Genomic DNA, 17020 nt, shown 5'->3' on the forward strand with positions numbered 1-17020 from the left:
TGGGCTCAAGCAGTCCTCCCATCTTGGCCTCCCAAAGTGTTAGGATTACAGTTGTGAGCCATCACACCTGGCCCAGAGAGCTAGCTGTTAAACGTCTACCATCACACTATAGACTTAGAGCCTTAGCTTCCTCATCTGTAAACGGGAGGAAGATAGTCATAACCTCATAATATTATGAGTAAATGGGATAATGCATGTAGGGTGCTCATCACTGAGTTCTTCAAATAGTTAAGTGGGCAGTACTTGTGAGCTCATATTATCTCTCGTTTTAAACTGTGAGCAACTTAAGGGCAGGTCTCTGCGCTACTTATCTTGATATCTTTAGTGTCTGGCCTGACATGTAGTAGGTTCTCAATGAACGTTTACTAAATTAGTGAATAAATGGCAAATAATAGTAACTTGGGGCCGGGCGCGGTGGCTCACACCTGTAATCCCAGCACTCTGGGAGGCCAAGGTGGGTGGATCACCTGAGGTCAGGGGTTCGAGGCCAGTCTGGCCAACATGGTGAAACCCTGTCTCTACTAAAAATACAAAAATGAGCTGGGTGTGGTGGTACATGCCTGTAATCCTAGCTACTTGGGAGGATGAGGCAGGAGAATTGCTTGAACCCAGGAGGTGGAGGTTGCAGTGAGCCAAGATTGCACCTCTTTGCTCCAGCCTGGGCGACAGAGCAAGACTCCATCTCAAAAAAAAAAAAAAAAAAAAAGTAACTTGGGGTAATATGCCTCTAGAAAACCTGGACTTTTTCAGAAGACTTTTAGGACGCACTTCTTAATCTTTAAACATGAGGGTTTTCAGGCCCTGTGGCAGGATGCCAGGGGGGCCTGGGGTGCACTCCTACCACCAAAGGGTAATGTCTGCCCTTGCAGGCCCGGCTCTGAGCCCCCAAGGAATGCAGCTTCTGACGCACCCCCTCCAGGTGGCAGGCACAGGCCCTCGCCTTCCTCCGGGAGCCAAGTTGGGGCATTTCTGGCTCTCAACCTGACTAGAGGTCATTTAATCCTCGCTGGATTTGTCTTGTTTATTTTAGTGAACAGGGCTGTTTACTTTCAGTTCGTATTTCTAGGGATGCTTACTCATTTTGCTTCCCGTTTATTTACTCTTTGCAAGCACTTGAGTTTGAGTAAATATGTCTATAAAGTTCTAGGGACTGGGTGATTCTGTGTCTGCTATTTTAATGGTCTTTAAACAGTGTCTGCTCAGGTAGGCATTTTATAGATGGGTTGAAAAGATAGGAAATTCTGTTCTCAGTGGCCTCTGACTCCTTTCCAAGCTGACAGCTGGCCACCAGCAGCTTATGAATCACGGCTTTTCATCAGTAATAAAAATATCAAAGGCCAACACCCATCTCAAACAGAAACCGACCCACCCTGGTCCACCAGACGTGGGGCTTGGAAACTGGCAGGTGTTTAAACTCTAAGGCAGTGTTTAGGGTGCGAATCCCCCCGAGTGCTATTTAAAATGCAGATTCATGAGCCCCATACCTGAAACTCCTGATTTGGAAGATTTGGGCTGAGGCCCAGGGATCTCCACTTTTAACAGGTGCTGCAAGTAATTTTGCCATCTTTAGATCACCCTGAGAAACACTAATCTAAATTATCAAAAAACACTTGTGCCGATGAGTGGGCTGCCCTTGAACTCAGTTGTTGGGCAACGTGGAGAGAATAGGGCACCAGACAGGGTTGTTTGGAAAGATTAAATCCTCCAAAGTTAGCCAAGATGATGATGAGTATTATTCTGTTAAGCCAGTTGCTCGAGGTCTAGTTTGTTAGCAGACTGAAAGCAGGGGACCCTACCTCATTCATCTCTTTATCCCCATAATGCCTAAGCCAGTGCATAGCTCATGGAAGGCCAGCGCCCAGGAACATGTGTCTGCACTGGCTGGGACACTCCCGCTGACCACAGAACTAGACAGGTCCCAGTTACCTTGTGGTAGCCATTGAGCCAGCTGTTGGGGACAAACGTGGTGGAGAGGCTCCGAGCCATGGTGACCCGCTCGCCTCCTCCCAAGGCTGGAGACTGGGTCTGAGTGGACAGGCCTGAACCGGGTGCCTTTGTTGCCGAATCCTCCCCCTGCCTTGGGCCCCAACTTCCAGGGCTCTCCGTCATTCCTAGAGCCCATTATGACATCACCAGTGCAATTTGAAGCAGTAACATCCTCAGGGCACCCCAAGCCTCAGGCTGACGTATGGTGGCCAACGTCTAAATGTTGACACTTGACCTAGGGGCGGGGGGTGTCTTGTATTCTGGGAGGCTAAGGTTAGAGACTTTCTTCTTTCCTTGAAGAACTCCTCCCTCATTCTCTATTTTGGCCCCTTTGTTTGCTTCCTGCCAGCCAATGCTCTAATTATTTCACTTATCCGTGTTTACCTTTTTATTATCTGTCTCTCCCAACAGAATGTGAGCTCCAGGAGGACACGGCCCTCCCTGTTTGCTTGTTCCCTGCTGTGTCCCAGTACCAAGTACAGTGTCTGATGTAGTAAGTGCTCAATAAAGACTTTCTGGGGCATGAAGACATGAATGAGAGGCTTCACTGGCTCTGGTCATCCATTCATTTATTCATTCGAAATGCATGCCTGGCGCATCTGTTGTGGGCCAGGCTCTTGTCGACCTGAATAACTCCAATTTCTGCCCTGAGGAGCTGCCAGCCTGGTGGCGGGTTGCTGGAGACACATCCTTTGTGTAATGCACTCTGACAGGGGCTATCTCTGAGCTCTAACAGAGATGGGGTTGCTTGGAGGAGCATGCTGTGGCAATGACAGGCTCTTAAACCAGAGAAATGGTATCTCGTCTAGCAGGATTTCCCCTGCCTGATTCAGGGAGCCCCATCTGCCCTGAGGCCTCTGCCTGTGCTGACAACCACTGGTGCTTGTTTCTGCTAATATTGCAGCAGGGTGCTTCTATAGAAGCAATCTATAAAACACCATTTACATCCATAACTGAATCACAAAAATCAATCCCCAACGCTCACTCCCATCAACAAACACGCTTTGAGGGCCTCCTGGGTGTGGGGCACAGTTTGATGGTGCCCTGGGAGACAGAGGGATGAGTAAAATGAGGACTCTGCCCCTGGGGGAGGAGGGGTTTCGAATCTCCCAAGGGAGACAGGCCACATGGGAATGGGATAATTACTGGACTCAGCGAAAGCGTGGATGCCAAGTAGAGAATGAAGGCTCTAGAACTGTGCTGGCTAGTACAGCAGCCACCAGCTATGCAGGGCTATTGAGCCCTTGACATGTGGCTACACCTTCAAGTACCTCTCACATTGAGAAGTGCTATACCTATAAAACAATGTACCACTGGATTATGTACAAAATGTATGAAATATCTCCATTTTAAGATATTGCTTACAGGTTAAAATGATAGTATTTTGGATACATTGTTAAATATACTATCATTGCTATATTAGTAACATTAATTTCACCTGTTTTTATTACTTTTTTTTTTTTGATACAAAGTCTCGCTCTGTCACCAGGCTGGAGTGCAGTGGCACCATCTTGGCTCACTGCAACCTTCCCCTCCTGGGTTCAAGCAATTCCCCTGCCTCAGCCTCCCGAGTAGCTGGGATTATAGGTGCCTGCCACCATGCTTGGCTAATTTTTGCATTTCTAGTAGAGATGAGGTTTCTCTATGTTGGCCAGGCTGGTCTTGAACTCCTGACCTCAAGTGATCCACCCGCCTCAGCCTCCCAAAGTGCTGGGATTACAGGCGTGAGCCACTGCACCCAGCCTGTTTTTATTACATTTTAAAATTGCAGCTACTAGAACATTCAAAATGACATACATGGCTTCCATTGTATTTCTGTGAGACAGCACTGGTCTAGGAGTAGAGGACCCAGCAAGGGACCAATAGCCTCTGTGACTGCAGCTGCAAGAATTCTGAGGAAATGGAACAATGAGAAGCCTGCAAGGGGAAACTGAAGATGGGTATGGGGAGGACATTTGAAAAGTTTGATCATGAAGGGAAGGAGGGAGGCGGCAGTTCCGGGAGGCCACCAGGGTCCCAGGGACAATCAGTAATAGATGCTCACCAGGTCTTCCTCTCCCTCCTGCCATCTTCCAGAAAGATAGACCCTGGGCACTTGCAGACACCCCCCCACCACTCACCCCCCGCACACCCCTGGCAGTGCTCTAGAGTGAGGCTCCTTCATTTCAGTCCTTGGCAAGGGGGAGTGAGCCAGAGATGGCATTAAGCTACATGTGGCTGCTAAGTCATGGTAAGTAACAGCCTTGGCCAGGCCATCCATTACAAGGTGGGTTAAAAACACATCTCTCCTCCCTGACTCCTAGCTCTGGGCTCTGGGTAAAGGGCAATGGTGGGGAAGGGGAGAGATCAGGGATTCTGATATAGATACAGCTGGGAGTTTGGTCAGTGTTTGAGATCAGGGAGGATTTTTCAGAGTAGCAGTGTGGCCCAGGAGGAGGAAGTCAGTTCCCTGACCTAGCCAGACAAAGCTCCCATTATGGACACGGTTTGTCAGGGGAAATCAGGCAGCCTGGATCTGATGTTCATTTCTCTGCCTGTGCCCTCCCCCTCAGCCGTACACAGAAGCTGTAAACAGTCGAATACAAGGATTAACTCTGCGTGTGGTGTCTGGGACATTATGAACAACTCTTGGTGGCTGTGTTTGTGTCTGTGTTAAATTGATCTTTTTAACCCCCAGCACCTAGGACGTGAGGCTGCCAAGCTCGGTATTCAATAAATATTGATGGATGAAGGAACAATGGAAGAAAGGAGTGTATGGGTAAACAAATGACAAATATGTCAAAGCACGGACGCAGATTCTTAGAATGGGCTAATGCTGTTTTCTGCTGGATTTTTGGATGTGAGCAAGCGAGTTCTCTCACAATACAGATCCACAGTGTCTGGGTCAGAGGAGAACTGATGCTGGGCATGGCATTTCACCATCTTGCCTGCCTGCCTGGGGCCCTGGGCCTACAGGCTTTGAGGACAGTGTATGGCGAGGCTGCAACCTTCTTGGGCTAAAGGTCTGCCTTTTAGTCTCTTATCCTACTTTTTAGAAGCCCTTTAAGGTCTTTGTAAAAGGAAATCTAATGTGAAGAATTCCAGGAAAACTGGATAAGCCTGACTATGGGTGGGCGTGACTGAATTACTTCCCGGGCTGGCTAAGGAAGGGCTCCCCCGAAGTGCATCGGAAGCCTGCAGCTTCTCCTTATGGCCACTGGAGGGCACTTGGACCATGAAATACGAGATCGTCTCAGCGTCCCAGGTCTTTGGAGATGGTGTGATTCAATTCAACAAACGTTTCGAAATCATCACCATAATGATAGCGCTTTTGTATTGAATATCCAATATGGTGCTAAACACCTTATATATATGTGTGCGTGTATATATGAACTTGCTTAATATTTACTACCATTGCTGTGAGTTACTTAGGCTATTTAGGAAAAAAAATCAAGGCTTAAAGAAGTCAAAGTACTTACCCAAGATTGCTTAGCTAAATAAAATTTGGGAGTAAGGACTTGAACTCAAGCCCTTGGGCACCAACCATAAGTAATAGGTGCACACAAAGCTGAAATGAGGACTCTCTTATAAGCAGAAAGACGCACACACCACACAAATATTATTGTTCCTGAACAATTTACACATTCTGAAATTGGAAGATGACTTACAATTTGTACATTACATGGTAATGTTTCTTTTTTCCCTTGAAATGATGTTATTAAATAAATGAAGTGTCTCACAATTCATGGTGTCTTAACTTGGAGGAAATAAAGTCATAGTAATACAAGGCAGGGAAAGATAATTTTCATTTAACATTTAAATAGCACTTACTATGTCCCCAGAACTATTCAAAGCACTTTACATCAAGGAACTCAATGAATCCTCATAGGCACCCTCTGAGAAATGCATTATCACCCTCATTTACAGATGAGAAAATGGAGACACAAGGAGGAAGGCAATCGTCCAAGGTCACACAGCGAGGAAGAGCTGGGATCAGGGTCTCTGGTAGTCTGTTTCCAGTCTGGGCTCCAAACCACTCTGGGCTCTGAGAAGAACTTGGGAAATGAGGCTGGAGCTGGCCGTGAGAGGGAGACGGTAAGTGTTGCACTGTGGTAAGAAATGCCCTGTGGAGGTGAGGATGTTCCAGGCAGAGGAAAAGCATGAGCAGGCCAGGCGCGGTAGCTCACGCCTGTGATCCTAGCACTTTGGGAGGCAGAGGCAGGTGGATCATCTGAGGTCAGGAGTTCGAGACCAGCCTGGCCAGCATGGCAAAACTCCGTCTCTACAAAAATATAAAAATTAGCTGGATGTGGGTGGCAGTAATCTCTACTACTAGGGAGCCCGAGGCAGGAGAATTGCTTGAACCTGGGAGGCAGAGGTTGCAGTGAGCTGAGATTGCGCCCCTGCACTCCAGCCTGGGCAATAGAGCGAGATTCCATCTCAAAAATAAATAAATAAATAAATAAGAAATGCCCTGTGAAGGGGAGGGTGTTCCAGGCACAGGAAAAGTGCAGCAAAGGCTGGGAAGCAGGAAAGCACCAGGTGAGGACTTGGGCTGGGCTTGGAGATGGGGGCTCGGGCCTCAGGCCTGGGCTACTTAGAGGCTGGGACAGCAGAACAGAGTCTTGCAGAGCCAGAGCACCCTGGGGCCTCCTAGGGGTGGGGAAAAAGAGAGGAGTAGAATGTTGGGGCAGGAGGGTGGGGGGTGCTTCAGTCCAGGGAAGAGCTGAGGCCACTCTGCCCCGGCCACTCTCCAGGGAAGGGCCATTTGGGAAGTGCAGCGTGTGCTCAGGAAATGGCCGGATTGGGTTACCGGCAAGATTAAAGGAGCTAAATTGGGCCTGGGCTTGGGAGAGGTGTCCAAGAAGGGAACTGCACAGGACCAGCAGCTGGAAGGCCAGGAGAAGCAGCCTGGGACCTAGGGGTGGAGGCAGGGATCCTAGTCCAGGCTGGAAGCCCTCTCAACACCAAAAAGCTAGGATGTGGGGTCACCAAATAAGGGCCTCCTCACTTAGATGGGGCTGGGACTGGGGTGGAGCCCCAGAGGAGAAAAGGAGAGGTTGGGAGAAGTTGGAGCATAGATTCAGCCCCATTCTGAGCTGGTGTCTGGAGCTCCAAGCCCTGTTCTGGCTGGGGAGTGCGGGGCACTATTGCTTGTAGGGTGTTGGTGGGAGAGCTCACTGCACAGCACAGAGGAACTGCTGGAAACAGCCTGGGGCCCTCCAGCGCCCTCTCAGTCCCAGCACCAGCCTGCCTACTCCTCTCTGCCCAATCCCTCCCCCAGCCTGAGTGGCAGCACCGGCTGTGGCCCCTCCCAGTGCCAAGGGCAGGCGGTCAGTGGTCTATTCTGGTACCCAGGGTGGCTGGGGCACCTGGGAGAGGGCAGAGGGAGCACCTGCCCCATTTCTTTGAGGCCGGATGAGGTGGGGGCATTAGGAGGGCCCTTTGGGATGGTTGGGGTATACCGTTCTGACTGCTGTGGGTGGGAAGAAAGAAGGCCAGCACTCTACTTTCAGCAAATTGTAACTCTGGGGATCTTTAGTTGGGAAGGGAAGTGTTATCTTGGACACTCCTGATGCACTCTGGGAGCATCTGGCACTCACGAGCTTGGGCAGTGGGAATCCCCAGGGGCTGGCAGTGGACCCCGGAATCTTTTTGGAAACTTGAGGCCACAGATCAAGCCTGGACTTTGGTCTCAGTCCTCCTGGCAGCCTCTCCAGGACAGAGGTGTGATTGCTGCTACCCGAGGCTGCTTCCAGGCCAGTTGGGGGCAGTCTGGGGCCAGAGTGGACTGAGGGGAGCCTCTGCAGCCTGTGGGGAGCCCCTTGCCTGGCTGGCCTGTGAGTGGCATAGGGCAGAAGAGCCCCCACTGGATTCTTTATCCCTCAGATGGGAATAAAGAATCCTCTCCACCCGCCTTTCCTGTAGGCTAAAGTTCGGACTCCTCTGTCAATGGGGCCTGACTCCCTGACAGCCTCCCACTCCATGCCTAGACCGTCTCTGGAGGGCAAGGGTTTTGGGGAGAGGAGCAGAGCAGAATGTTAGGAGGGACTTGTCCAATACTGGACAAGGGGCTTTTTCCATGGAGAGCCCCCGATGGGGCCGAGTTAAAAGGGGATAAACCTAGGGCTGTGTCTGCCAAATCAATATGTGGTAAGGCCTTGGAGACCACACAGTGAAATAAGCAGGACTTCTAGGAGACACTGACTAGGGCTAATCCAGGCTTTGTTTTTTACTTGCTGTGCAACCTTAGGAAACTTACCTAACCTCTCTGAGGCTAGTATCCACAGCTCTAAAATGGGGATAAGAGTTACTTCAGTGTTGTAAGGATTAGAGATACAGTTATTCTATGTGGCAGCTATCCATAATACTGTGCCTGGTATACAGTAGATGCTCAGCGAGTGGTAGCTGTGTTATTCTCGGAGGCACCATAGCCCATAGGAAGAGCTAATGTTTGGAGTCAGGCAGTCCTGGGTCTGAATCTTGGCCTTGACCTGCTGACCTGAAGCTGACTTGAGCAAGTCCTTGGCCCCCACTGAACCAGTTTCCTTATTGGTCAAAAGGGGATACAAAAAATACTCGTGATGGCTGGCACTTACTGAGCACTCGAAGTGTGCTGGGCACTGTGCTAAGTGCTTTGCAGACAAGTTTCTCATTTAATCTTCCCAACAACCCTATGCTGTAATTACCATTTCACAGATGAGGAAACAGGCTCAGAGAGGTGAGGAAACTAGCCCAAGAGTGGGAGATCCAGGATTTGAACTCCGGCCATGGCCTATCAGATGCTTCTCAAATTCCTCCCCTTGCCCACACCTCTGCAGAGTCCAGTGGAATTGAGGTCATGGGCTGCCTATCTGGCAGGTGAGAGAAGACAGAAGGATGAAGGGCTGGGCTATAAGAACATACAATGCTGAGGGCCCAAAAAAGGGTGTTGTTTGGAACCCAACCCTCATCTTTATTGTGTACTCGGATAGTTCAGAGAATAAAGCATCCTGCACAGCGGTAAGAACAGTTCAGGGTGCCGTGGTGGACTGGGGTCTGCAGTGGCAGAGAAGGCCCTGGGGTCTGAGTGGACCCCAAGCTGACCGTGACTCAGCTGGTTGGAGGAAGAGGAGGATGATCCTATAAGGCTATAAATAGCAGCTGTGCATAGTGGCCCTGTGAGGTCATTGCCAGCCTGCTCAGGCCCTGTTTAAAGCCTCACAGCCTCAGAGGGATGTAGGAAACCTGGAAGGGGCCCAGGAGGGCAGGGATCTGACCAAACTGGAGGGGCTGAAGCAAAAAAGCCTATGAGGCAAGATGAAAGGAATGGGGATGAATCAGGAAGAAGAGAGAATGGAGTGATGGCACTGAGATCCCAACAGAGAATTCCAAGGAAGGGGTGCAACCCCTTTTCTTCATCTAGGTTGAAATATAAGAAAGAAAGAAGGGGCCCGAGTGCAGTGACTCATGCCTGTAATCCCAGCAGTTTGGGAGGCCGAGGCAGGTGGATTACTTGAGGTCAGGAGTTCCAGACCAGCTTGGCCAACATGGTGAAACCCCGTCTCTACTAAAATATAAAAATCAGCCAGGCATAGTGGTGGTGGGTGGGTGGGGGGGGGGGGACCTGTAATCCCAGCTACTCGGGAGGCTGAGGCAAGAGAATCGCTTGAACCTGGGAGGCAGAGGTTGCAGTGAGCCAAGATTGCATCATTGAACTCCAGCCTGGGCAACAAGAGTGAAACTTTGTCTCAGGAAAAAAGAAAAAAAAAAAAAGAAACAGACCTTTCTCACCCCTCTCTTTGGGGTCAGAGTAGGGAGGTATGTCCAAGCATATTTCACTTTAAGCAAGGATAAACTGAGACCCAGAAAGGGGAGGTGACCAGTCCAATGTCACACAGCTTGTCTCAGAGCTGGTCCAGGACAGGTCCCCCAGTTCAGCCATGTGCTCCCAATGCATCAGGAAGCCTTCCCTGGGGCGTTTTCTTTTTTTTCTTTTAGAGACAGGATCTTTCTCTGTCACTCAGGCTGGAGAGCAGTGGCTCAGTCATAGCTCGCTGCAGCCTTGACCTTCTGGGCTCAGGCAATCCTCCTGCCTCAGCCTCCCTTGTGCAGTGGACTCCAGGTATGCAGCACCATACCTGGTTAATTGTTTTAAAAAAGTTTGTAGAGACAAGGTCTCACTTTGTTGCCCAAGCTGATCTTGAACTCTTGGGCTCAAGCAATGTTTCTGCCTCAACCTCCCAAAGTGCTGGGATTACAGGCATGAGCCACTGTGCTGTCCTGGGACCTTTCTTAATGCTACCAAAGCCCCCTTCCCTTCCGTCCACCCTTCCGTCCCAACCTCTCTTCCCCATAATCTCTTACTGGGTGAATAACACCTGAAATGTACAGGGTACTGACAGTCCACAAAGCCCTTTCATCTCCATCATCTCATGAGCTCTTCCCCCTTGAGGCCCAGCCTCCTTCTCCTCCTAGCCTCCTTCCTGAGCTGAGCTGTCCTATTTGGTGGGAGAAGTTGGGGGTTGGGGAGGAGGTGAGATTAGCCCCAGACTTGTCCTACTTTGGCAGAAAGTCCACAGCACTCTGTGTCTGTAAAAGGAGCGTGGGGCAGGAGGGGGCAGGAGTCGGTGCTGTGGGGCCTTCCTTGGAGAAGGAGCAAGGTCAGGGTGTGGGGGTGATGAGGACGATGAAGGAGGGGTTGATGAGAATTGGGGTGGGGGTGCCAGTGAAGGAAGGGGCCCAGGAGAAGGTCTGGGGGCTGGAGGTGGAAAAAGTTAGGAGAGGGAGGATATGGCCTGAATGTCTTAAGCCAATGAGATGTGGAGCGTGGCCGATGGGAGGGGGGTGGATTGCTGGCTGAGCCTGGGGAGGAGGCAGCACAGCAGGAGAGGGATGAGTTTCAGGGAGAATCCTGACGCCATCCCGGCTGGGCCCCCAACTCTCCAGCCTCCCCCCGGGTGATATCAGGGAGAAACAACCGCCTCTGGACATTCCTTCCCTTTTACAGTCACTCCGGCTCCTCAGCAGCCCGTGGAGGTCAAGCAGCTGCTCCAGCTGGGGGAAGGTGGATGGAGGGGATGGGGATGCATGGGAGGGGGCTGCTGGAGGGAGGGGCTCTGGGCAGGGAGGCCAGGGGACATCAGACAGTGAGTCCCAAGAAAAAACTCAGCTGAGACCACTCACTGTTCTCACCCCCTGCTGGGGCCCAGAGTCTCAGGTTGCCAGAAGTTGAGGGGACCCCAGAGGTGACTTGGCTTTGTCCCCTCTCTCACACTGGGATCACAACAGGGCCGAGGCCAGGGACTTGCCCAGGTGGCCCAGGTGGTCAGCTGGTGAACCCCCAGGATGTCCACCTGTATCTTCGCCTCCAATTGACCACTCTACCCCCAACCTCTATGCTTGTGCCTCCTGCCACCACCACCTCCTCACCCCACTGTCAATGACCCAGTGCTACAGTTGATGATGAGGGCCTAGGCCCCCAGAGTTCATCCTTGCCATGCTGTTCCCAAGACTCTCTCATGCAATGGCTGCCTCCTGGCCCAACCCAGCTCAAGGTGGAGGCACGAGGTTCCCAGCCGGAAAAAAGAGAGAGAAGGAGAGGGGCCCTGGAAGAAGGAGCAGAGGGTGCCCCTGTGGGTGGGTATTAGTCCACAGAGGGAGGGCGCACAGCAGGAGGAATTAACACTGCCTCACACCTGGAATCCCAGGGCAAGTGAGGCTCTCTCAGACAGAGTAAAGGGCCAGATCTCTGCTTTTTGAGTTCTTTCAGTTTTTCCTAATCCAAATGCCCTATGCCGGCCAAGCCACCTCAGCTATCTAACCATACTAGCCACCTGTCATCCATCCATGCCATTCATGGAATCTGGGGGCTCCTAGGTAGAGCCAGGGCCCTCATTTTCCAGAGAGCCCTCTGTGAGGTTCAGAAATCTGCCAGGGCATCCTGAAGCCCTCCAGACATTGCGCTCGGGGGACAGCAGGGAACAGCAAAGGCCAAGGTCTGGAGGCTGGAGAGAGCTGGGCAGCCTCCCCCAACAGAAAGGAGGCTGAAGCAAGGGGAGTCTGAAGGAGAGGTGAGTAAGCTGCAGTTGACAAGGGCCAGTCCTGTGGGGCCCTCAGAGGCCATGACAAGTTTGGGTCTTGCTGGTTCAATTGGTCAGGGAAAGGAAAGAAGCTGGAAGTGGCGAAACAGGCAATGTTCCAAAAGGCATGAGCTCTGCCCCCAAATGTTTGCAGGGCAGATCTGTGAAAGTGGGGTTCTTGCTCTGCTTGGCTCCCAGGTTAGAATATGTGGCATAGCAGAGACATATCATCTGGCTTTGAGTATAAGGAAACGTTTTCTTTCTTTCTTTTCTTTTCTTTTTTTTTTTTTTTTTAATTTTGAGACAGAGTTTCGTTGTTTCGCCCAGTTTGGAGTGAAGTGGTGTGATCTCCGCTCACTGCAACCTCCACCCCCCAGGTTCAAGCGATTCTCCTGCCTCAGCCTCTCGAGTAGCTGGGATTACAGGCCCGTGCCACTACACCTGGCTAATTTTTGTATTTGTAGTAGAGACGGGTTTTTGCCATGTTGGCCAGGCTGGTCTCAAACTCCTGACTTCAGGTGATCCGCCCTCCTCGGCCTCCCAAAGTGTTAGGTTTACAGGTGTGAACCACCACGCCCGGCCAAGGAAAGGTTTTCTAACAGCAGAGCTGTGGTGGAGACATGTTAGGTACTCAGGGACTCTTTGGGAATGGAATGTGCTGCCCGGAGACAGTAAGTTCCCAGGGACTGGAGGGATTCAAGCTAATCAAGTGCTTGCTGGAGCCACAGTAAAGAAGACTTCGGACTTCAGCGAGAAGTGGGAGCATGAGACTGGTCAGCCTCATGACCTGCTGAGGTCCAACTGTAAGCTTCTAAAACTCTGATGTTTGAATAATCTGGAAATATTTCAAACAAAGAGCAGGAGTAACTTCTTTCCTTAATTCCTTTAACAAAAGTTATCGTCAGTACCCACTGTGCAAGGCACCATCCCACATACATAAATTTATAAATTGTCCCCTTTTCTGGTAAATGCTGAATGAAATTGTCCTGGTGGACCTTTCCATTTCCAATATCAATTAAGGAAGAGGCCTGACCACTAAATAATGTGACTTTTATGTTTTTTTTTTTTTTTAAAAAGTGGCTGGGTGTGGTGGCTCACGCCTATAATCCCAGCACTTTGGGAGGCTGAGGCGGGTGGATCACCTGAGGTCGGGAGTTCGAGACCAGCCTGACAACATGGAGAAACCCCATCTCTACTAAAAATACAAAATTAGCTGGGCGTGATGGCCCATGCTTATATTCCCAGCTACTCAGGAGGCTGAGGCAGGAGAATCACTTGAACCTGGGAGGCGGAGGTTGCGGTAAGCCGAGATCGCACATTATACTCCAGCCTGGGCAACAAGAGAAAAACCCTGTCTCAAAAAAAAAAGTACCAAAATTTATGTTCAAAGGTGTCCTGAAGATGTTCACAGCAGCATTGCTTATAATAGCAAAACACTGGAAACAACATAAATGTCTACCAATAAGGAAGTGGCCAAATAAGTTATACCAAGTCTATACAGTGAAATACAAATAAAGATGTTAAGAAAAATGACTCAAAACCTCACAACAAAGAAAAGTGCAGGACCAGATGGCTTAACTGGTGAGTTCTAACAAACATTTAAAGAACTAACACCAGGCTGGGCATGGTGGCTCACACCTGTAATCCCAACAGTTTGAAAAGCCAAGGTGGGAGGATCACTTGAGCCCAAGAGTTTGAGACCAGCCTGGGGCAACATAGGGAGACTCCCTGTCTACAAAAAAATTAAAAAGTTTGCCAGGTATGGTGGCACACGCCTGTGGTCCCAGCTACTAGGGAGGCTGAGGTGGGAGGGTGAGAGGGTTGCTTGAGCCCTGGAGGTTGAGACTACAGTAAGCCATGATCACACCACTGCACTTCAGCCTGGGTGACAGAGTGAGACACTGTCTCAAAACAAACAAACAAAAAACCTAACACCAGTCCTCAAACTCTTCCAAAAATTAGAAGAGAAAGGAATACTTTCTAAGCTCATTCTTTTTTTTTCTTTTTTTTTTGAGACAGAGTCTTGCCCTGTCTCCCAGGCTGGAATGCAGTGGTGCGATCTCAGCTCACTGCAACCTCTGCCCCCGGGGTTCAAGTGATTCTCCTGCCCCAGCCTCCCAAGTAGCTGGGATTACAGGTGTGTGCCACTATGTCCAGCTAATTTTTGTATTTTTAGTAGAGACGGGGTTTCACTATGTTGGTCAGGCTGGTCTCGAACCCTTGATCTCATGATATGCCCGCCTCAGCATCCCAAAGTGCTGGGATTACAGGTATGAGCCACTGCACTCAGCCACTTTCTAGCTCATTCTATGAGGCCAGCATTATCCTCATACCAAAGCCAGACAAAGACACTACAAGAAAACTACAGACCAATATCCCTTGTAAATATAGATGTAAAAATCATAACAAAATACTAGCAAACCAATTCAGCAGCAAATTTAAAGGATTACACACTATAATCAGGTGGGATTTATTCCTGGAATGCAAGGATAGTTCAACATATAAAAGCCAACGTTTTTGCAGAAATAGAAAAACCCATCCTAAAATTCATAAGGAATTTCAAGAGGCCTCAAATAGCCACAAAGTTTTGAAAAAGAACGAAGATGGAGAACTCACATTTTCCAAGCTCAAAATTTACTACAAAGGTACAGTTATCAAAACAGTGTGTGGTACCAGCATAAAGACAGACATACGGACCAATAGAATATAATAGAGAGCCCAGAAATAAACCCTCACACATGTGGTTAAATTATTTTCATCCCAGGTGCCCAGACCATTCAATGGGGGAAAGGATAGTCCTTTCAACAAATGGTGCTGAGAAACTGGATATCCACATGCAAAAAAACAAAGCTGGACTCTTACCTTATACCACACATAGAAATTAACTCAAAATGAATAAAACAGCCAGGTGCGCGTTGGCTCATGCCTGTAATCTCAGCACTTTGGGAGACCGAGGTGGAAGGATCGCTTGATCCCAGGAGTTTGAGGTTGCAGTGAGCTATGATGGTACCACTGTACTCCAGCCTGGGTAACAGAGCAAGACCCTGTTTCAACAACAACAACAACAACAACAAACAGACAAGACACCTAAACATAAGAGCCAAAATATAAAATTCTTAGAAGAAAACAGAGGAAAAGTTTCATGACATTGAATTTGGCAATGATTTATTGAATATGACACCAAAAGCACAGGCAATAAAAGAAAAAATAGATAAATAGGACTTGATCAAAATTACAAACTTTTGTGCATCAAAGGACATTATCAACAGAGTAAAAAGGCAAACCACAGAGTGGGAGAAAATATTTGCAAATCATATATCTGATAAGGGATTAATATCCAGAGTATATAAAGAACTCCTGCAACTCAACAACAAAAAATCCCCAAACAACCCAATTCAAAAATGGGCAAAGGATTTGAATAGACATTTTGCCAAAGAAGATACACAGATGACCAATAAGCACATGAAAAGATGCTCAACATCACTGATCATTAGGGAAATGCAAATCAAAACCACAATGAGCAGCCAGGTATGGTGGCTTGCTTCCATAATCCCAGCACTTTGGGAGACTGAGGCAGGAAGATCGCTTGAGACCAGGAGTTTAAGTCCTCAGTGAGGTATGATCATGCCATTGCACTCCAGCCTGGGCAACAGAGTGAGACCTTATCTTTAAAAAACGAAATAAGGCTGGGTGTGGAGGCTTACAACTATAATCCCGGCACTGTGAGAGGCCGAGGTGGAAACATCACTTGACCTCAGGAATTTGAGACCAGCCTGGGCAACATAGGTTTGGAGACCTCATCTCTATGGAAAAGTAAAAAAATTAGCCAGGTATGGTGGCTTGCACCTGTAGTCCTAGGTACTTGGGAGGCTGAGGCAGCAGGATCGCTTTAGTCCAGGAATTTGAGGCTGCAGTGAGTGATGATTGTGCCATTGCACTCCAGCCTGGGTGATAGAGTGAGGCCCTGTCTCTAAAAAACAAAACAAAACAAACAAACCACAATGAGGTACCACCTGACACCCATTAGGATGACTACTATTAATATTATAAAACAAACAAACAAATAGAAAATAGCAAGTGTTAGCTAGGATGTGGAGAAATTGGAACCCATGTTCATTGCTGGTAGCAATGTAAAACAGTGCATCTGCTGTGGAAAACAGCATGGCAGTTCCTCAAAAATTTAGACATAGCATTACCATGTAACATAGCAGTTCCACTTCTGAGTATCTACAGAAAAGAATTGCACGTAAGTATTTGAACAGGTATTTGTACACCAAAGTTCATAACAACATTATTCACAATAACCAAAAGTTGGAAACAACCCAAATATTCATCAACAGATAAACCAAGTGTGGTGTATACATACAATGGAATATTATTTAGCCTTAAAAAGGAAGGAAATTCTGACCCATGTCACAACATGGATGAACCTTGAAGATGTTATGCTAAGGGAAGTAAGCCAGTCACAAAAGGACAAATATGGTATGATTCCACTTGCATGAAGTACCTAGAGTCAAATTCGTAGAAACGGAAAGCAGAATGATGTTTACCAGGGGCTGGGAGGAGGGGAAGGTGGAGGGTTATTTTTAATACATATGGAGTTTCAGCTTGGGACAATGAAAAAGTTCTGCAGATGGATGGTGGGGATAGTTGTACAACAGTGCGAATGTACTTGATGCCACTGAACTGTATACTTAAAAAATGGCTCAAATGGTGAATTTTATTCTATGTATATTTTATCACAATGTAAAAGTGACTCAGCTGTCAATGTACTAAAATGGAACCATCTCTAAGCTCTATGTCATTGAAAAAAGATTGATTCAGAAGTGGGGGCTCCACATAAGAAAATGTGGTTGTGTGTACATGAAGTATCTCTGAAAGGAACCGATAACAACCAAAACCTGGTTGTCTCTGAAGCAGTGTTTGGGGTGGCTGGGCGTCAAAGTGGGAAGGAGACTTTTCATTTTATGCCTTTTTGCACATCTTGAATTTTG

General features: G+C 48.6%; 1 protein-coding gene and 1 long non-coding RNA gene across 3 annotated transcripts in view; one reads left to right on the plus strand and one right to left on the minus strand.

Annotated features, from left to right (window-relative positions):
* DNPEP (aspartyl aminopeptidase) overlaps positions 1-2080 on the minus strand; it is a 27586-nt gene extending 25506 nt beyond the window's left edge. For both annotated transcript variants that reach the window (XM_055290727.1, XM_055290725.1), the window contains exon 1: positions 1927-2080. In XM_055290727.1, the coding sequence (XP_055146702.1) occupies positions 1927-1986 (60 nt within the window). In that variant the 5' untranslated portion in view covers positions 1987-2080. The remainder of the gene's footprint in view (positions 1-1926) is intronic.
* The window catches only part of LOC129488473 (uncharacterized), a 15584-nt gene extending 9877 nt beyond the window's left edge, over positions 1-5707 (plus strand). The window contains exon 3 of the long non-coding RNA XR_008659665.1: positions 4664-5707. This is a non-coding gene — a long non-coding RNA (uncharacterized lncRNA). The remainder of the gene's footprint in view (positions 1-4663) is intronic.
* Positions 5708-17020: the final 11313 nt, after the last annotated feature.

Source organism: Symphalangus syndactylus, chromosome 8 (genome assembly GCF_028878055.3).
Source record: "Symphalangus syndactylus isolate Jambi chromosome 8, NHGRI_mSymSyn1-v2.1_pri, whole genome shotgun sequence".
Classification (NCBI taxonomy): domain Eukaryota; kingdom Metazoa; phylum Chordata; class Mammalia; order Primates; family Hylobatidae; genus Symphalangus; species Symphalangus syndactylus.